This window comes from Eulemur rufifrons, chromosome 6 (assembly GCF_041146395.1).
Source record: "Eulemur rufifrons isolate Redbay chromosome 6, OSU_ERuf_1, whole genome shotgun sequence".
Taxonomy (NCBI): Eukaryota; Metazoa; Chordata; class Mammalia; order Primates; family Lemuridae; genus Eulemur; species Eulemur rufifrons.
The window spans coordinates 49310808-49331907 of NC_090988.1; the positions used below are offsets into that span (position 1 = coordinate 49310808).

At 50.1% G+C, this 21100-nt stretch overlaps 1 protein-coding gene across 1 annotated transcript in view; it reads left to right on the plus strand.

The window, feature by feature from the left end:
- The window catches only part of TENM4 (teneurin transmembrane protein 4), a 431057-nt gene extending 413944 nt beyond the window's left edge, over window positions 1–17113 (plus strand). The window contains exons 27-31 of the mRNA XM_069469155.1: window positions 540–775; window positions 4563–4859; window positions 6281–7895; window positions 13515–13657; window positions 16306–17113. Of these exons, the coding sequence (XP_069325256.1) occupies window positions 540–775; window positions 4563–4859; window positions 6281–7895; window positions 13515–13657; window positions 16306–17064 (3050 nt within the window). The 3' untranslated portion in view covers window positions 17065–17113. The remainder of the gene's footprint in view (window positions 1–539; window positions 776–4562; window positions 4860–6280; window positions 7896–13514; window positions 13658–16305) is intronic.
- Window positions 17114–21100: the final 3987 nt, after the last annotated feature.

Consider the following 21100-nt stretch of genomic DNA (forward strand, 5'->3'; position numbering starts at 1 on the left):
TGGATTTGCCTATTCTGGACTTTTCATATAAACGGACTCATACAATATGTGGTCTTTTGCATATGATTTCTTTCACTTAACATAATGCTTAAACTATATTTATTTGCAGTGTTACTGTAATTGTGATAAACTGGAAGTGAACTGAATATCTCTTTGAGGCTTGGTTAAATAAATTATAGTATTTCCATATAGTGGAATACTGTACAGTCATTAAGAAAATTGTTTATGAAAAACATTCAGTAACATTGTATAATACAATGATCCGTGCAAAACTCTATAAGCAACTATTTTAACCTGTAAGTGCATTTGGAAATAGCCTAAAATCTACAAATATACAAAGCATTTACAATGGTTTCCCTTGAGTATTGAGATCGGAGATGACCTTCTCTGTATATTTTCCTAGTTTTCTTTAATAATAATGTGCCGCTGCTACAGTTAGAAAATGCAAACCCCTTAACCTCCCCACCACGGCCTCTGCTCTCCGCACACCCCCTTCGTCCTCACTCCCTCTGAGCAGTCTGTGCCTCTCCTGCCCTCAGACCAAGTCCGGAACAGCTACTACATCGGGGCTGACGGCTCCCTGCGGCTGCTGCTGGCCAACGGCATGGAGGTGGCACTGCAGACCGAGCCCCACCTGCTGGCTGGCACTGTCAACCCCACCGTGGGCAAGAGGAACGTCACCCTGCCCATCGACAACGGCCTGAACCTGGTGGAGTGGCGGCAGCGCAAGGAGCAGGCTCGGGGCCAGGTCACCGTCTTTGGGCGCCGGCTGCGGGTGAGCAAGGCCTCGGGAGGCAGCTGTGTCCCGTGGGGAAGGGAGGTCGGGACGCTGGAGAACTGGGTTCTGTTCCAGAAACAGAGACCTCAGTTTTCTCATCTGTAAAAGAGGGGAACTAAAGCAGGGAACCACATGCCGTAAGAGGCTCCTATATATCTTTTCGGTTTTTACTTGTGGAAAGATCGCTGGCTTTGGCGCTAGTCAGGTCTGAGTTGAATGTTATATGCTGTTCCCTTAGTGAATTTAGTGAACTTCAACAAGTCAAGAATCCTAGAGCCTCAATTTCATTATCCATAAAATGGGGGAGATAAAACCAATTTTACAAATGGCTACAAGGACTAGAAGTAATATATAAAGCATCTTGTACAGAGTCTGGCACATAATATAATAAGTGCTCAATAATAGCTACTTGTGTTGTTATTGCTATTATTATTACAATTGTTTTATTTCAAAATATTTAGAGGGTACAAGTGTTTTGGTTACATGGATCACGTTTGTAATGCTTCAGTCAGGGCTATAAGTATGCCCATCACCTAATAGTGTTCACTGTACTTGTTAGGTAGGTTTTTGCCCCCCCTCCCCCATTGTTACAATTATTGTTATTACTATTGCTAATAGCAATAATGTCCCAAAATTCAGTTCAGCTATTCAGAACCTAAGCCACCTTCTCCATTCTTTCCAGGCAGAGTTACCCTCCCTAAATGAGCAAAATGGCCTCACCCTAGCTGTCACTGCCAGGGCGCTGGCATCATGATCTGGCATTCCAAGTGCTTTTTAGTATGTGGATGCCCTGAGCCAGCTCGTTCTCTGCCTTGTATCCATGTTTCTGCAGAGTGTGGCATCTGCCCTGGGGCCTGACTGCCCAGCTTCTCCCTCCAGCTTGACAAGGGAAGGTGACAGCAGAGGGAAAGCTAACGAACTAGCCCTGGCACAGCACAGCACCTCACAGTCCACAGGTGCTCAGGAGGTATTTGCTGAGCTAAAGCGAACCACAGACTGAGCTAAATGTTCCTAACATTGTGAAAACCACAGAAGCATCCTCAGACCAACACAGCTCAGACTTTCTTAAGTCCCCTGCCCTTTAGCAAAGAAAGTTCATTTAAGCCCCTGTTTTACACATGGGGCAACCAAGATCCAAAGAGGGTAATTGATTTTTCCAGAGTCCCATAGCTAAGATGCTCGTAAAGGCTAGAAAATAGGCCTACAAGAGATACAGACGTATTACAGTGACGTGTCCAACATCACACTACTGGAACCCAGAAAACCAGGCTTCCTTTGTGCCCTCAACAGCCAAGAACTCGGCTAAGACCTCTAGCAGCTATCCAGTGTGGACAACAGCCTCCCACTGGTTCCCTAAGGGAGGCCTAGCTGTCTTTGTTCTCCGTGGCCTGAGTCCCCCTGCTGAATTCTCCAAGAGCCCTTCCTGCACATCTGAGGCAGTGTACTCGCTGGAAAGCTTGACCTGCATTTGATTCCTGCTTGGGCTGTGTGGGTATCCTTGAGCAACTCCTCTGAGCCTTCCGGTTCCTCTGCAGAAACTAGATAATACATTCAAAGCACCTAGCCCAGTGCGGGTACACCCCAGGTGCACAATAAACGGCAGTGATTAGTACTAATAGGATTTCCTCTCTGCTGTATGAACTGGACCAAAAGTTTCCCAGGCTCTAATTGGTCCCTCTCCCAGCCTGAGATTGATGGTGCGCTCATCGGGTGGCCACATCTACGTGTCCTCCCAAAATAAATGGCCACCCACAGCGGCGGCATGTGGAATTAGAATGTTAGCCGGGTGTGCTTCCCCATAATGGAGCTCATTTTTTATACAACTGGGAACTTTTCTAATAAAGAAAGATGTGAAATAATCTCATTGCCGTCACTGCCGAGCACAGGAAGCATTAGACGGTTCCCCGGTGAGCTGTTTAATTTAATTTTATTAATTTTGCCACAAAGGTGCAGCTCCCCTTCACTAGAGGTCCTCCAGGGGATGAGGGGGCCAGCGGGCTGGGTGGCACCCTGGGAGGAGCAGTAGGGGGACCTTCCAAAAGATGCTTTCAAAAGGCCCCCGTTCTTGTTGGTAGCACAGACCCTGTATCTTCCTTTGCCCTCTCTGCAAAGAACACAGCTTCAGCCTTCAACGCCTCTGATTTTTCATGGGAATTGTCTGCCACACTGTTTTTGCTTCTGCAACTGTGTTTGATTACCCCAGGGAAGGCAACCTTATTATAACCAGGCCATTCACAGCCAAAGTCGTCTGAGCATCATCATTATAAATCTTTATTTTCAAGGCCTTAGCATTTGTGTAGGGAGAAGGGGGAGACACACATGTCTCTCCTTCTTCTGAGAATGACCATGATTGTTGGCTGTCATTTAACGGAAATAATTCCACCATTTATTCAGTACTTTCTGTGCACCCAGCGTTGCGCAAAGTCATATACTTAAGTTCTTCAATCCTCCAAACAGCTCTCTTGTCATACAGAGGAAGAAACTGAGACTCAGAAAGGTGCAGGCCTTTGCCCAAGGTCACACAGAAAAGTTGGTTACAAAGTTGAGGCTGGAATCCGTGCCTTAACTCCTAGACCTACGCCCCTTTTAGACCACACAGGGCCACAGAAGACCTTTCATTACCTCAGTCCACACATGCCGCTTTGCATCACGTGACCTAATTATCTGCTTTCTCTGGGGTCTTCCTTACTACTTGTCAGAATCAACCAGTGACTAGTGGGAGACGCAGAGAATGTGCCCATGTGCCCCATGAGGCCAGGCTCCAATCAGCGGGAACCAGCATTCTAGCTTCGGAGTGCCTGGCAGCGGTTCACAGGTAGTCAGTGCCTGGGGGGCAGATCTACATACAAAAACAGGCCCCTGAAGGCTATTTCTTTATCAAAATATGAAAACCTGACTTACTGCTACCTCTGTGGGAGCCGTAGCTTTCTGACTGTAAAAGGAAATTGGACTGTGCACTACTTAGCAGCCCAGGTGGAGATTATACAAGGGGCTCCCGGTCCTGGAGGCAGGAACAAAGTGCTGCAGAGCCAGGACTGTGTCCTCAGCCAGCCCACAGCCACAGGAGCCACCCAGCCTCAAACACCACTGCCTCCGAGCACCTCCAGGAAGAAGATGTCTTGGGCACTGTCCAAGGTGATCAAGAAGCCCCGATTGTGCTGCAAGGGCAGGACAGACCTCAGAGGGGACAGGAAGTCCAGAGCCCCCAGAAAGCTAAGACTTACTCAGAGGACCGTGGAGCGTTTGTTGGCACATTGCAGTGGTGAGAGTGAAGCCCAGACTTAGTCACTCACCAGCCACATGATCCGGAGCAAATCCCTTCACTTCCTCAGCTTGGTCCCCACAGCATCTATCTAGCATTAGCGCAGTGTCTGGCATGGACTAGACGGGTCAGGTGTTTATGTGCTGGGCTCACTTGGCAGCTCCCTTTTGAGGAAGGAGCCAAGAAGGATCTGCCTTGTTTTTATATATACTCATTAGCAGAATCACATCCAAAAATCACGGGGGTCCTCTTCAGCCATAGCTATTACTTGCTCAACATCTGCATTGTCTTTATCCTCACAAGAGCCCTATGCGATTAGCATTATCATTCCCACTTTCCAGATGAGGAAATGTCACAGAGCTGCCAAGTGGCAAAGCTGGGACTCATGTCTGTTGATACCCAGGACCTGGCTGCCTCCGCTACTCAGGCGCTTCTCAGCACAGCTGAGAGCCACACTGGCCATGAGACCAAAGTTCCTAACTTCCAGAGTAATTTGTTCCTTCCTTCCTACCCCTTCTCCAGGTTCACAACCGAAACCTTCTGTCTCTGGACTTTGACCGCGTGACTCGCACGGAGAAGATCTATGATGACCACCGCAAGTTCACCCTTCGGATCCTGTATGACCAGGCGGGCCGGCCCAGCCTCTGGTCACCCAGCAGCAGGCTGAACGGTGTCAACGTGACATACTCCCCTGGTGGCCACATTGCCGGCATCCAGAGGGGCATCATGTCGGAGAGGATGGAATACGACCAGGCGGGACGCGTCACGTCCAGGATCTTTGCCGATGGGAAGACGTGGAGCTACACGTACTTAGAGAAGGCAGGTGTCTGTCCCCCTCCATCTCTGGCCTTGCTGTACAGAAGGCCAGTCATTGTAGCTCAGTGTGTGGCCAGGCCCAGCCTGCCGACCTTAGCGGGATATATCTGACTCATGTGGTCTCCAAAAGCAGAAATGTTCAGGAAAAATCTGCCACCGAGGCCAGGGGGTCCCAAGAGATATCTGGAAGATCTGCAGGTGGGGACCCTAGGGCAGGAGAATATGAAAGGCCTGGCCCATAGAACAGAGCTGGGAACAGGCACAAACCCCAGCTGGACTTACAGAGCGGGTCTCAGGGTTCAGACCCAGGGCAGGGGTCTGCTCCCAGGTCTAGGGCACATGGTGCCATCCAGTCACGGAGAGCCAGACAAAAGCCTGGGATCAGTCAGTAGGGAGCAGGTGCTTAATCCTAAGCTTCTAGTAGTGCTAGGCGTGGCCTTAGCAAATCCATTCTGCTTCAGGCCAGGATTCACTTCATCCCAGGGACTAAGAATCAGAAATTACCTAAAATCAAAAGTTGGTTCCAAATAGGTGAACACTGTAGCTTTGATGCCTAGAAGCCTGTTACCTGCTAGATTTCTCCTGAGAAAGTATGCCCTTCACACCCAGTTCTAGTCCCCAGGTCCCTGCTTTGTTCCCTGCTCCCTGTCCCCTGTGCAGGGCTCAGGCTCTGCTTGCTCTGTGGCGAGCCTCCCCCGGCCAGCCCATGCAGGGTGAGTGTCTCCAAGAGTGATGTTCTGTGCTAGTGCTCAGAGAGAGACCTGGAGGTCATCCAGCCTCGGAAGAGCCAAACCCAGAGAGGGGAAGAACTTTCCCAGGGCCACACAATGAGTCAGTTGTTAGAAACCAGGTTCTCCCATTCCCGTCACAGCCTGGCCCAGCCCAGGGTGGGCATATGACCTGTCACTACATAAACGGTTATGCAAAGTTTAAATGCCCTTCTCAAACATGGCCTTTATGCCCTAAGCCACAGGGAGTCAACAGAAGCTGTTTAGCAGGCAAAAGACATTGTCACACTGTAGTTTGGGGAACTCGTTCTTGCTTGAGTAGGAAGATTGATTTGCAAAGTCTGGAGCAAGGAAGCCAGTAGAGAGGCAGATACTTCAGGCCTGTGCTTCCCGACCTTTCTCACACCCCGTTACACACAAGAGAGGTCAGATCTGTACTGCACAAAGAGGTAAACATGCAAGGCTGGTCAGCATAGGAAAGCAAGTGGCCCAAGTGTCTGGGGCCTGGTCCCTGCCAGGCCCACCGGGCTGAGAAAAAGCCTTAGCTTATTAGCACATCTGTAACCTACGCGCAGTATCCTGTGGCACTCAGTTGGGCACAACTCGGGAGAACCGCCAGTCTCCCTGGCCTCCTGTTCCTTTCCTTTAAGTCTTAGATACGCTTCCTCCTAACCACCCTCCTCTCTCTCCCTGCAGTCCATGGTGCTGCTGCTCCACAGCCAGAGGCAGTATATCTTTGAGTTCGACAAGAACGACCGCCTCTCCTCTGTGACCATGCCCAACGTGGCCCGGCAGACGCTGGAGACCATGCGCTCGGTGGGCTACTACAGGAACATCTACCAGCCGCCCGAGGGCAATGCCTCGGTCATACAGGACTTCACTGAGGATGGGCACCTCCTCCACACCTTCTACCTGGGCACCGGCCGCAGGGTGATATACAAGTATGGCAAGCTGTCGAAGCTGGCCGAGACGCTGTACGACACCACCAAGGTGAGCTTCACCTATGACGAGACGGCGGGCATGCTGAAGACCATCAACCTGCAGAACGAGGGCTTCACCTGCACCATCCGCTACCGTCAGATTGGGCCCCTGATCGACCGGCAGATCTTCCGCTTTACCGAGGAGGGCATGGTCAACGCCCGTTTTGACTACAACTACGACAACAGCTTCCGGGTGACCAGCATGCAGGCCGTGATCAACGAGACCCCCCTGCCCATTGATCTTTATCGCTACGATGACGTGTCAGGCAAGACAGAGCAGTTCGGGAAGTTCGGTGTCATCTACTATGACATTAACCAGATCATTACCACGGCAGTCATGACCCACACCAAGCACTTTGACGCGTACGGCAGGATGAAGGAAGTGCAGTACGAGATTTTCCGCTCGCTCATGTACTGGATGACTGTCCAGTATGATAACATGGGGCGCGTGGTGAAGAAGGAGCTGAAGGTGGGACCCTACGCCAACACCACCCGCTACTCTTACGAGTACGATGCTGACGGCCAGCTGCAGACAGTCTCCATCAATGACAAGCCACTTTGGCGCTATAGCTATGACCTCAATGGGAACCTCCACCTCCTGAGCCCTGGGAACAGTGCACGGCTCACGCCACTGCGCTATGACCTCCGTGACCGCATCACTAGGCTGGGTGATGTTCAGTACAAGATGGACGAGGACGGCTTCCTGAGGCAGCGGGGTGGTGACGTCTTCGAGTACAACTCAGCTGGCCTGCTCATCAAGGCCTACAACCGGGCTGGTGGCTGGAGTGTCAGGTACCGCTACGATGGCCTGGGGCGGCGGGTGTCCAGCAAGAGCACCCACAGCCACCACCTGCAGTTCTTCTATGCAGACCTGACCAACCCCACCAAGGTCACCCACCTCTACAACCACTCCAGCTCTGAGATCACGTCCCTCTACTACGACCTGCAAGGACACCTCTTTGCCATGGAGCTGAGCAGCGGCGATGAGTTTTACATAGCTTGTGACAACATCGGGACCCCTCTCGCTGTCTTCAGTGGAACAGGCTTGATGATCAAGCAGATCCTGTACACAGCCTACGGGGAGATCTACATGGATACCAACCCCAACTTCCAGATCATCATCGGCTACCATGGGGGTCTCTACGATCCACTCACCAAGCTCGTCCACATGGGCCGTCGGGATTATGATGTGCTGGCTGGGCGGTGGACCAGCCCAGACCACGAGCTGTGGAAGCACCTGAATAGCAACAACATCATGCCTTTCAACCTCTATATGTTTAAGAACAACAATCCCATCAGCAACTCTCAGGACATCAAGTGCTTCATGACAGGTGAGGATCGGGGCTCATTCAGGGGCCGGGACCCACTGCATTGCTCTGGTCACTTGACGAGGCTTAATATTCCTTGAGAAAGCTGGTATCGGGTGACAGGAAACATTGCCTTCCTCTTAGAGCAGCATGTTCCAAAGTATATTTGAAGAAATACTAGTTCAGAGAATGCTCTGGAAAAAAATGGTTCTGGCATCAAATAAATTTGTGAGGGCCACCACCATTACTACATCTTTACAATTCATTTTAGTTTATTTAAAGCCCTGAGAAGTCCTGTAGTAGAGAACTATTTAATATATTTACCCATTTTTTTCTCAAACTTATTTGACCATGAATCAAGCCCTTCATTACCATGAAATCCTCGTATCTCATCTGATTATGCTTTGGGAGTTTCTTACACAGAGATCAAGCCATTTATGAGTCCCCGATACGCTGAGTTAAGGTATGGATAAAAAATAATAATAATAACAAGTTCTCAATTTGCGATGATACGATAGAAAATTCAGACTTTGGAGACAAATCTGAGTGAAGGATCCACCATGTTACAAAAATTACTTTATCCTAAGTTCCAGTTTTCTGGTCTATAAATTGAAATTAGAATACCTATCTCAACTCCAATAAACTAAATACGCCCATTATAAACCCTAGAGCAAACACTAAAAAGATAAAAACTAAAACAGAGGCATAGCTGGTAAGTCAATGTGGAGAAAAAATGGAAGACTAAGGAGGCCAAGAAAAAAGGAAAAGGGGAGCAAAGAACACATGGAACAAATAGAAATAAGCACCTGCCTGGCCAGGTTGGGGGGCAGGTTGCAATGCGTTGCATAACAGACCCAGCACAGCACCTGGCTCACCTTGGTTTCCTTTCCTCCACCCTCTGATCTAAAAAGTGAGCCCCACCTTCCACTACGGCGAAACCAACCTGAGCATGCAGGGGGTGCAGCCCACACTTTTGACATAAAAGAATTTGTGGTCTGCCAAATTTGGTCACATCCCAACTCACAAACCCAGAAGTCTCTCCTGCTCCTCTGTCTGTGACCCAATCCTCTTGCCCCCTCTTTTATGGCAGTTTCCGCCATTCCACAAGTGTGTCCTCTGTATAGCCATAGTTTTAGGCACTGGGAATAAAGGTGGTTCTTACTCTCCAGGAATTCTCACTGTGAGAGGAGAGACAGACAATTGCTGTCCAAGGCGGTGGGGGACCATGGCAAAAGTTTGCAGAGATGGCCATGGAAGCATAGAGAGCAGCTGACATTTGAGCACAGCTTCTGGGTGGGCAATCATCAGGGAATGGGGAGAAAGGCGTTCCAGGCTGAGGGGACGGCACATACGGAAGTGTAGAGAGGATGACATGTTAGCTCGCTTGAGTGCCCCTTACAGACATGGCTCCCCAGCCCCTAAATTTGGTGGCCCGGTCTAGACCCTGTTTCTGCCTACAGCAATAGGAGGATTCGTTTTTCAGGGAAGAATTCCACGTTGTCATGTTGAGAGCAGGAGTCCTAAGCACGGGAAAGAAGGCAGAACAAGGTGGTGGACAGGTGTAATGAAAACATACTTGGGGCCTATGGATAAACATGCATATCCTAACAATGTTTCACAGCCTTCACCATGCTCAACTCGGCTGCTAGCCCTAGAGAAGCTTGACAGATTGAAATGACATTTCCATTACATCTGTCTGCATTAAGCACACCCCCTGCCTCACCCTCCAATGAGTTTCCTGTGAGATGTCTTGGCAGGTTGCTGTAGCTGGAAAAAAAAAATACTGCAATAGGAAATGTACTTTTCTATCAAAAAAAATTGTTACAGCTTGCCAAAATATTACTCTCTCCCTCCCTTTTTCTTTGTATACCACCGTATACATATGGTCTCCCTCCAGAATAGCACTAACATGACTACTCACAAGGCACTTGGCAGATATGATCTCCTTTAAACTTTGCAACAGCTCTGTGAGATCACTGTCATTGTCTCAGTTCTACAGATGAACTTTTGAGGCTCCAAATGATGATGGGTTTGCTCAGAGTCACACAAATGTGGTCCATGAAGCTAGGACTCTAATCCAGGGCTCTCTGACTCCAGAACACCTTTCACTACAATCATGGTCTCCAAATCCAGTTTTTAACAAAACAACCAACCACCCAAGGGGCACCTAACGATTTCAGTTTGCATTCTGTTTTCTAGTCAGTTAAATCAGCAACTATTATATTACTTATACCCACTCTGTACCAGACCTGTACTGGGGATCCCAAGGGCAGTCAGGCAAACTGCCCACCTTCATAGATGACATGATCCAAGACAGCTTTTCTCAGATTTTTTTGACTGTGAACCCACCATAAGAAAAAGAGTTTACATCGCAGTAAAACACTAAAACAAAAGGTTTGCAAAAGCATATGTAAGAATATGATATACTCTTATATTTTCTAGTCTCGTCTGCTCCATTTCAATAAAATGCTGGTCATGACCCACAAAACTGATTTCACTACATAGTGGGTCATATCCCACAGTTTGAAAAACCACGGTGTGCACAAGAGAGATTTCATGTAAACAGTCAAGTTTTTAGCAGATTGAAAAAAAAATTGCAATTGCTAATAAGAAACAAGATAGTACTAATTCTCACTGCCTTACCTTTTAGCTTTCATGTAGGCTACCTGCATATTTGTTCACATCCAGCAATAGTAACCAAAAAAAAGAACATCTTGTTTTCTAAAAATTTCTTGAAGTGTCCTGAGATATATTCTGGTCGGGTAGGCTTAGATCACATGACAATCCCTGAAGCAGTCACTACGGCTGGAGAGATAGAGGGCAGTGATTGGCTTTGCCTGGGCAGGTGATCCATTACCAACCCCTTAGGTGGCATCAGCTCCCTTACTTGAATACTCCAAACAGGAAAGAGAAGGCAGAATGGGATGCTGAGAAGGGAACCGAAAACTGCCCACCACAGGTACACTGTGTACATCATTGCATTTAATCTGGTGCCTGGAGGTGGGGATCACTGACCCCATTTACCTTACAGAAAGGTAAAATAACTGGCCTGCCCCGAAGTGGCAAGTCTGGATTAGAACTCTGCTCTGACTCCGAAACCCTCATTCTAGGACTCGAATACACTTTGTGGAGAACAAAGCTGTGCACACGTGAAAGGGATTATCATTGCTCACATGGCATCGCTCCCCAGTGGCAACACTGGAGTGTGGGACGGTGGTAAAAAGTCTCCCTCTGATGTCCTAAGGAGGGAGAGTCAAATTCCCAACTCTTCAGAAAAGCACTGTAGAAAAACCTATGGATAAATTCATTTTCGGCATCTTTCCTAAAGGCATAATGGGAAAGTTTCCCACCCTCCATCACTTGTAATTAAGGCACAGCCCTCTTCTTAGCCCCTGGTTTCCTGGGAGTTTGCGGCATTCCTGATAGAAGCTTTCCTTTGCAAGTACAAATGCAGATGCAAGTTCTCAGCCTCAGGCAAAATGGCTTTTTGGCGTGTTTTTCCCCCCTGTTCTGTTTGTTTTAATTTCCCAAAGAACCATCTGCCAAGATTCACAGAATCAAAGACTCTTAAAAACTCAGCAATGAAAGGAACTTTGAAGAAAAGTTGGTCCAAGCCCCTTCTGTTACAAATGAGAAAATGGAGCTCCCGGGACGTGCAAGCGTGGGTTAGGGGACATGGAGAAAACGCCCTATGAGCCAGCACTGAGCTGGATTCTTCAAATACATTAAATCCAATACTTTGTGCACACACTTATAACAGCTCCGGTCATAACAGCCCCCATATGGTAACGCTATTAGTATTCTCCATGATGAATGCATAAAACCATTTTTATCATCAATATGCAGATAAGGAAACTAAACCTCATAAAAGTTGAGTAAACTGTCCAAGTTCACAGTCTGTAAGCTGGGAGCCAGAATTTGGACCTGCATGTGTCTTGCCTCAGCTACCTTGTTCTTCCCCTTCCATGATCTTGCCTAGGAAGACTGAAGAAGCAGAGCCTGGGCTTCTACGCTTCCCTCTCTGTCACCACCCACCTTGGTACCACCAGGTCGCGTACCAGGAGAGGGGCCCTAGGACAACAGAAACAAAGCAAAATGAGGTCAAGGGCAAACATGAGGTTATTGAATGGGAGAGCAACATGGACCAAATGGTGACAGGGACACAGGTCACTCCCACCACTGGGATGCAGTGAGTGGGTGGTAGGGGAAGACAATTCCACCTATGCCTAGAACCTACACAGGACCTCCCTAACTAGGGCTCTATCTCCATTGCAAAGAAGCCAAAACTGGGCCTGGCTCTGAAGCTCCACTCAAAATCCTGCCTCCCCCAGACTTTGGATTGAGTCTCTGGTCAACAACTGCTTTGGCATCTTCAGCTGCCCCTTTGCAAGGAGCCGTGCTGGGATGCAGCATGTCTGTCTCTCTGTCTCTCCCTTTCCCCAAATAACCTCCTACCCACCATCCCAGGCTCTTCCTGTTCCAGCCACAATTTTCCTTTCTGGTTCTTTCTCAGCCTTGCTGAGCTCCTCTCTCTGGTTACCTGAACACTCTGCACTCACCTCCCTTCTCCAGGGTTTGCCTTGTACAGTCACCTTTGTCTGAAGTGCCCCCTTCATCTCTATAAATGCCTGACAAAATTTACACGGCTTTCAGTGTCTGGCTTAAATGCCACCTTCTGTGTGTGCACTTGTCAGCCTGTCCAAGTGAAAGTCTTCCACCCTCCTCTAATGTTTTTCCTTTTGCCAGAGTTATCCATGCCCACGTCAGGGTCCTGAGTGTGCAAGGTGAGGGTCTGTGTGACACTGCTGGGCACATAAAAGGTGCTCAGCAGCAGCCTGCCATGTAACTGGTGGCACATCCTCAGCCCCCTTTCTTTTCCTTGTGTCTTGGCTTCCTGATTCCATTCTTCAGTGAGCTAAGTGCTCATGGCAAAATCCTGTCTATCCCTACACCTGATATTTTATAATTAGTAACCCCAGGGAATGTTATAAAACCAATTAGTCCCATGCCTATGGGACTAGATCCCCAAGCCCAATACAGTTACTAGAAAAGGAAGGCACAGGGAGGTCAAGTGACCCTCTTGGGCCATCAGAGTAAATGAAAGGCAGGAGCAGGAGGAAAACTCTGATCTCAGGTACAGGACATCTCCATGCCCTGTGGCACTTTGGCTCTAATCACTGCAAAGAAGGTTGGGAGAGGAGGGGGTTTGTTTCTTAAGTGAATCTTCTCTTTGCAAGTCAGTCATTAAAATCTTCCCTGTGGGTCTGGCTGTCCTTGCAAGTGTTTCCTATTGATGTTGGGGTGGAAGTGAGGGGTTTTCATCCATCAACAGCTGCCCCTGGGTATGAAGCTGGAGGGACTGGGAGATGAAGTCAGAGTAGAAAGGGAAGTCTGGAAACCTAGGTTCTATTTAAGTTTCATCTCTCTTGGGTATGGACCTGGGAGGGGGGATCGCTGGGCCCCAGGAGTACCTTTGGCTTTCATGCGATGAAATCTTCCAAAGTGTGTGTCGCGGTTGACTCTCCACCGGCAGCTCTGCACACCCTCTGCCCCCACAGCCTGACTCTCGGCCACGTGATCGGGATGGGTCACATCTGAGGTCTGCTTACTCCACTGGGGTGTTTCTGCTTCTCTCCTGGCCAGATGTCAACAGCTGGCTGCTTACCTTTGGATTCCAGCTGCACAACGTGATCCCTGGCTATCCCAAACCCGACATGGATGCCATGGAACCATCCTACGAGCTCGTCCAAACCCACATGAAAACTCAGGAATGGGACAACAGCAAGGTAACGCCCACACGTGGCTATCTACTCCTCAAACCATTCAGACATTGCAGGAGGGGGTCCCCCAACTTTTCAGGACAGCTTGGGCTGGTGATGGAAACCAATGTGGTGCCTCCACAGTGCCTGCCAGCGACTGTTCAGCAACTACTTAGTGACCCTACCCCTAGGCAAGCCCCTGGGGACCCAGCTGTAACAGCACACAGACACTCACGGGCTACCTTAAGGAGCTTTTTGTGTTACACTTGAGTTTGGAGTTCCACAAAAATAGGACACCTTTGTCACTGTTCCAGAACAAAAGTGCAAGGAGAGAAGGTGTGTTCTAAATGAAAATGTGAAATTTTTGAGCACCTCAATGCACCTGGCCTTGTATGAGTTAACTTGCAAAGATCCCAGAGTATTACTGTTCTCATTGTATGGATTTCGTGCCTGAGGCCTTCCCAGTGCCACCCAGCAAGGAAGGGATGGGGCTGGTATTCAAGCCCAGATTTTATCTGTTCTGTGTCATCTTGCTGAGTGCAGTGCCTGGCATGCTGTCGGTGCTCAAAAAGCGTTACTTTCTCTTGTCTTCCTTTTGTGACCCAATTACAAAGACTCAGAATTATTGCATAGCTAGAAAGGTCCTTAACGACAGTCTCATCCCACCTGCTCACTTCACGCATTCCTTTGTTCATTTCTCCCCTCCTCTCTGACCCCATTCATAAATTCTCTACTAGGAGCCAGTCTGTGCCAAGTCCCATGCTGTGCCCGGTGGACTCAGGGGTGAGTCAGGCAGAGACCAAGCCTTCAAGGGGGTCCCTGCCCGGGGGGAACAGACTGAGGAGGAGAGCAGGGTTGCCAGATGGCGTGTTGGTGCTGGTTGGAAACTTTCACATCCACGTCCCTTAATCCAGACTGATTCCTTTGGGTCTCAGCTTAGCTGTCTCCTTCCACCAGCATCTGGAGAATGAGGTTCTGCACCTTTGTGCTCTGTGGCACCCTGTTTTCCTCTTGCCAAGCACTCCCACACTACATTTTAATGCCTGTTTTCCTTCTTGTCTGTCCACTAGACTCTGAGCCCCAAGAAGGTAAGTACTGGGTCTCATTTGGTACCCAGCACACGGGCTAGCAAGCAGTATTCAACTTCTGTCGAATAAATAAATGGTTGAAAGAAGTAAACGGCCCATGCATTAGATATCTTTCCCCATTTTATAGATGAGGAGACCAGGGTTCAGAGAGAAACTCGCCCACGGCCACTCACCTGGAAAGTGGTAAAAGGCCACGGAGAATCCAAGTCTGCCTGGCCACAGGGCCCCTCCTCTTTCTGCCCCTCTGTGCTGCCCCAGCCCTCTCGCGTCCCCACCATCCCCAGGCCCTGCCCAGGTGTCCTGTCGTCACCTGCTGTTCCCAGGGCTGAGCCCAGCAGCGCAGCCCTCCCGCCTCCTGCCCCCCACTCCGCAGAGCCCAGCCTCTGCCTGTCTGCCAACCTCGCCTGTCAATGAATTATTGATTTCTGCCCTTGGCAAGCATTGGAGATCTTTGTTGTTGAGCACTCCAGCTTTCGTGAAACTCTAGGAAATAATTGTTCACAGACAGGGTTCTATTAATTATAAAGAGGACTTAATTTCAGCGAGAAGCCGATGCGCCTGTTTCTAAAGCCATTTCCCTGAGTTGCTGATAAGGCCCTGGAGCCTGAACATGGCTTCCTGAGCTCCCCGAGCCCTGGGAGGGACGGGTGGATGGCACACCACGCTGGCAGGGCCCAGCCTGTCCCCCAAAGCAGCCAAGAGCAGAGCCCCCTGAGGAGCCCCAGGGAAGCACAGTGGGGCAGACGCCCTCCTTGAAAATCGCGTGTAAACACAGAGAGCAATAAAGCAGGGCAAGAGGGTTAATGTAAATCACTGCTTCTCGCCTTATTATGCCTTTTGGCCAAAAACGCATTTCTTGCCATTCCTCCATCTGCCAGCACCCCCTCATCCTTAAGTCCCAACTCAAGCATGAGCCTGTCCTCAAACTCTGCCTGCCCCACCTCCCTCCTCCACCTTCAGGCTGAGCTGCTTCCGAGCTCTGTCTGCCCCCCCCACTTCCGCAGCCCTGGAAACTGCACCTCCAGAGGCAGACAGACCCGGTCTGCACGTTGCCTTGTTATTCGTTGTCTGACTGCGGGCCAGTTACAACCTCGTTGAGCCTCAGTTTCCTTACACATAAAATCGGAATAATAACAGTAGCCACTATATAAAGTTATTGTGAAGATCAAATGAGACAATGAATGGTGGTTGTTTGGCTCAAAGATCAAGAAATATCAGCTATAACTATTACTGTGACCTCTCTTGGACCACCAGTTATCACATTCGATTGCAATTATGTTGTCATGTCTGTCTTTCCCCATTAAACGATGAGTTCTTAAAGGGAAAGGGTAATGTCTGATTCATTTTTGTGTCTCCAGCGCTCAGAAAAGGACCTGGCACAGATTAGATGCTCCCTAGTTTCGGAGTAGAAGGGTGGGTGAACCTATGGGTGAAGGAAGGCTGGATGTTCTGTGGTCAGCAGGAGAGCTAGATGCTGGAGGTTACTAAATATGTGCGGATTCGACTTCATTATCTGAGCTGATTCTCCAGGCCCTTGGGTTTTTTTCCCTTTTGTCTTACTCTCTCTCTCACTCTCCTCCCCCCCAGTCCATCCTTGGGGTGCAGTGTGAAGTGCAGAAGCAGCTCAAGGCCTTCGTCACCTTAGAACGCTTTGACCAGCTCTATGGCTCCACAATCACCAGCTGCCAGCAGGCCCCAGAGACGAAGAAGTTTGCATCGAGCGGCTCAGTCTTTGGCAAAGGGGTCAAGTTTGCCTTGAAGGACGGCCGAGTGACCACAGACATCATCAGTGTGGCCAACGAGGACGGGCGGAGGGTTGCTGCCATCTTGAACAATGCCCATTACCTAGAGAACCTGCACTTCACCATTGATGGGGTGGACACCCACTACTTTGTGAAGCCAGGGCCTTCCGAAGGCGACCTGGCCATCCTGGGCCTCAGCGGGGGGCGGCGAACCCTGGAGAATGGGGTCAACGTCACCGTGTCCCAGATCAACACCATGCTCAACGGCAGGACTAGACGCTACACAGACATCCAGCTGCAGTACGGGGCACTGTGCTTGAACACCCGCTACGGGACGACGCTGGATGAGGAGAAGGCGCGGGTGCTGGAGCTGGCGCGGCAGAGGGCCGTGCGCCAGGCGTGGGCCCGCGAGCAGCAGAGACTGCGGGAAGGGGAGGAGGGCCTGCGGGCCTGGACGGAGGGGGAGAAGCAGCAGGTGCTGAGCACAGGGCGGGTGCAAGGCTACGACGGCTTCTTCGTGATCTCCGTCGAGCAGTACCCAGAACTGTCAGACAGCGCCAACAACATCCACTTCATGAGACAGAGCGAGATGGGCCGAAGGTGACAGAAAGGGCCAAGGCCTGGACTTCTTGCCAAAGACAGCTACTCTTTTGTGGCCGCATACCTGACTGTGTTGTACTTTAAAAAAAAAAAAAAAAATCCTTTTTTTAACAAGTGCAGAAAACAAACAAAAACATACTGGTTGCATTGTAATTCATGCAACATCCTTTTTTTTAAGCAAAGAAAAACACAAATTTGGCCTTCACACATTTTTTGCAAAGAACAGAAGGTATTTTTTTTTTTCTGTAGTGTGATCACAATGAAAACTTTATTGTCTTTTGTTCCCTTTTTCCTAGAGGATTTTTCCTTGTTGTTTGGGGTACGTTTCTCCTCTCTGAGACACACCTCCTGGGGTGTGTCCCCGTCCGTCCCTAGGTACCCAGTGTGATGTGAGACACGAGTGTCTGTGCTGACTTGTCTCATGTGCAACCCTTTCTTCTTCGATTGGGGGCGGGCAGGGGTGAGGGGTGCAGATGGTGATGGGCCAGTACAACACCCCCTCCGAGGGGGCCCGGGAGGAGGGTCGGTAGACCTGAGGCTCTCTGGCTAAGCTCCCACGGATAAGTGGTGGGTTTTTACTCACTGCGTTCTGTGCCTCCAGAGGACCACAAATGGCATCATCTTGCTCCGGGGAATTTCATGACGTCGTTCAGCACCTTTTTCAAGCTGCCCCACACTCCTGTCCAAGCTTTATATTTGATGCTAAATGACACCCCCTTCCCCTTTTGCAAATCCTGTGTAGTTGTCGGTGCCACCTCCATGCTGGGACAGAGAAAGTGTCTCCCGGGTCCTTTCCCCCAGTGTGGTGACATAACATCCTGGGGCCAAGAGCCCCATCCTCCCCAGGACGGGGAGGCTCCCAGGATGTCTGTGCTTAGTTGCTCTTCCATGAAGTTCCTTTTCATCTCCTCCTCTGTCCCAAAGCCAGATGTGAGAACCAGCACTGCACGCCAAGCCCTCAATGTGGGCACCACGTCCCGGGACGGGAAGGCCACCCATGCAAAGGGATGGCAGTGGTGGCAAGGGTACAACCTGCCTTCTGAGGGGAATCCCTCTCCCCGTGACTTTGGTATCTTCCCTCCACGGCTCAGTTGCCACCACTGATAAACAGGAGTGTGGCAGGAGGTTCTTGGTGGCCTTTGATTCTGCAAAGATGCTTAAGAAAAAAAAGTCAGCCAAAGAGAGGAAGGCGTGAGCCAAGCATCCTTCTAACCAGCTCCTGAAGTCCCCTCTGCCTCTCGTGTACGGGCGCATTGCAGAGCTGGGATGCAGCAGGATGAGCTTGCAGGAAATTCCTGAAGTTCTCCTAGAACAGCTTCACCTCTAGAGAAGCCCAGTAAAAGATAAGGAGAAGGGAGGGAGAGCTGATCTGGTGTGGCCTGCCCATGTCATGCCAGCCCGCCAGGCTCAGGGGCAGTTCCCAAAGGGGGTGCCCATGGATCTGGGAGGCAGGCTGGCATGGTTCTCGCGAAGACCTGTGCCTGTGTCATCGGGAAGAGGCCTGAGCCCCCTCAGGAGTGAGGACAGCCCCCACCTGAGGGCAGGGAGAGGAATAGCATGAGCGAGGGCTCCTTGTTCAAGGATTCCATTCCTGGTTCATCTGCCTGATTGCCATTGTCATTACTACTCACAGGAGGCTCTGGGAGACAGGAGGAGAAGCCAAATGCTTCCTTTTAAGCTGGGCTTCTTAGAAAATGGGACTTTTATGGGTTACATTTACATTAAGTGTGGAAAATGAATTCTGAGTCTGAGCTATTCCCCGTGGAAACCTTGTTGGACTGATAAGCTCATGGCACCTTTATAGCCTTACTCACAGAGTCTCCAGAATATTACTCGAGTTAATGAAACCAAGAAGGTCTCTTACTGCATGAGAATTGGAGCAGCGTGTGGTCTGAGTTCCGCTGGCAGAGGGAGGCATCCAGAGCTTCTCGGGGCGCGGAGATTTCGCCTTACATCCTCCCACTGGGATTAAGGATGTGTTTCGCTAAGTGCTCTTCCTGTTTCCAAAAAAAGTCACACTGGCCCAACAGTGTGCCTCAGCCTGTCTGTCACTGGTTGCCCATTGCCTCTGGTCCAGAGCTCTGCTGAGTCAGATACGGGGCCCCTCAGGCCCGCCATGTGTGGCATGAGCTGGGATGGGGGCTCCCATCTGGCAGGATCATTTTTGGATGGGATGGAAAACAGTTTGGCCTGCAGAACACAGTTTTTTTAAATTGGAAAGAGACTTATGCCTCTCAAAATGTACTCTTGATATAAAGGGTCCTTGGGCAGAGCTCTTTTGCCCGGTTGATCAGCCCCATCCTGGCTGCCTGACATCAGTGGGGATCCCCTGGGGACGTGTACACGGGGGCCAGAGAAAGCATGTGGTCCAGGGGAACCATCTCGCTCCATTCTCCACCCCTCTGTCCCTCCTCCACTGCCCCTGCCCCAAACGAATAGTGTGGACTTTTAAGGATCAAACACAAATTATTGGACATCCATTTTTCTGAAAGGAATGATCTTGTATTTTTCCTGGGCTACATTCCACCGCAGAGGCCCAGCTTCCGTAGGGGAGAGGTTGAAGGATCCTCAAGCTTCGGAGAAAGGATCTCAGTTGTGGAACAGGCAGCGCTACGCACCTCACGTCACCTGGGGGCTGCTGTACTGGAGATGGCACTTCTGGCCCTGGCCCTTCTCAGCTGGTTCCCGTTGAGGCTGGCAGGCAGCTCAGCGCCTGCCCTCTCAGTCTGTCCTGCTGAGACCACGGTTCCAGTCCCATGGTGAGGGGCAGTTCCAAGGCCTAAACCAGAGTTCCCTGTGTGTACTTAGCAGGCTGCAAGCATCAACCCCACTCCTGATGCCACCTGCCCTTTGGGCACTGACCAGCCAAAGTCTGTCCATTTGTGAGCATGACCAGCCCTCCCTCGCTGGCCTGGGTTCCTGACCACACAGGATGCTGGCCTCTGACCCTAGCAGAAGGTCCGCTTTAGAATAGTTCCTGCCTTCTCCCCTGCCCTGCACAGCTGCCAGTCGACCCTCATCCTCAGTCCCTCTGCTGCTCCCTTGGAAAGGACTTCACTGATTCCCCAACTTTGTTTTTCATAGGGGATTTCCTTTTTCCCTCCCTCCAAACAGACATCACTGGCGGGCAGAGCTGGGACAACAGGAAGAAAGGGAGGGAACTCCATGGTAAACTGCACCTTTGTTAGCCTCTGACCTTTGTCTCTCAGAATTGGTGGCTGAGAAATTAACCCAAGGACCACACCAGTGCCCGATTTCCACTTAGGGATGGAGGATTTGAAACAATCTAAAAAACTGAGTGGCAGGTGAGAGTGGCCAGGAGGTGTGCTTTCAGACAATCAGGGTGGGGCACCAGCAGAAGGTGACGGCCAGGGCAGGGAGGTGAGTCGAACTGGGCGGTGTTTTGTAGACACAGAACAAGGAATGAGAATTTTTAAAATGAAGAAGAAAGGACCTTTTCCGCTGTGACCTTTAAGTACCCCCTTTATAGATGGCAGGGGTTTCCGTTACGCAAAGACAAGACTTTCCGTGTGAAATCTTAGAACGCAGTTTTACCATTTGCAGCCTTATATTTGCAGTGGCCACGTGGCGAGGGCGGTGACGCTGAGCTTTGTGCCCAGTAGGAATGAGCTTGCGAGCACGGGGCAGGGTCCTGGGCTTTGGGATTTGGTCACCAGATGCTCAAAGTCCAGTCCATTCTCCACTCCTCACAGTAGCCACTAAGCCCAGGAGCTGGTCCCAGTCCTGGTCAAGGGACCCGCCTCCTGAGGGGTCCCAGAAAGAACCCAGGTTCTCCTTTCCCTTGGGATCTTCATTAGGACAAAAAGCCCTCCATTCTAGGCACATAGTTCCCAGCTAGGTTTATACACTTGCCTCTATTTTATGGGAGGGGAGGGGATTTGAAAAAGAACTCTGCAGTTCAAGGCCCTTTCATTTAACCTTCCAAAAACAGCAAACTCATTTTAAAGACTCATTGCTCAGGTGATAGAGAGAAACTTTATCCTCTCCAACCTTTACATTCTCAAAAACCAGCCTTGTGT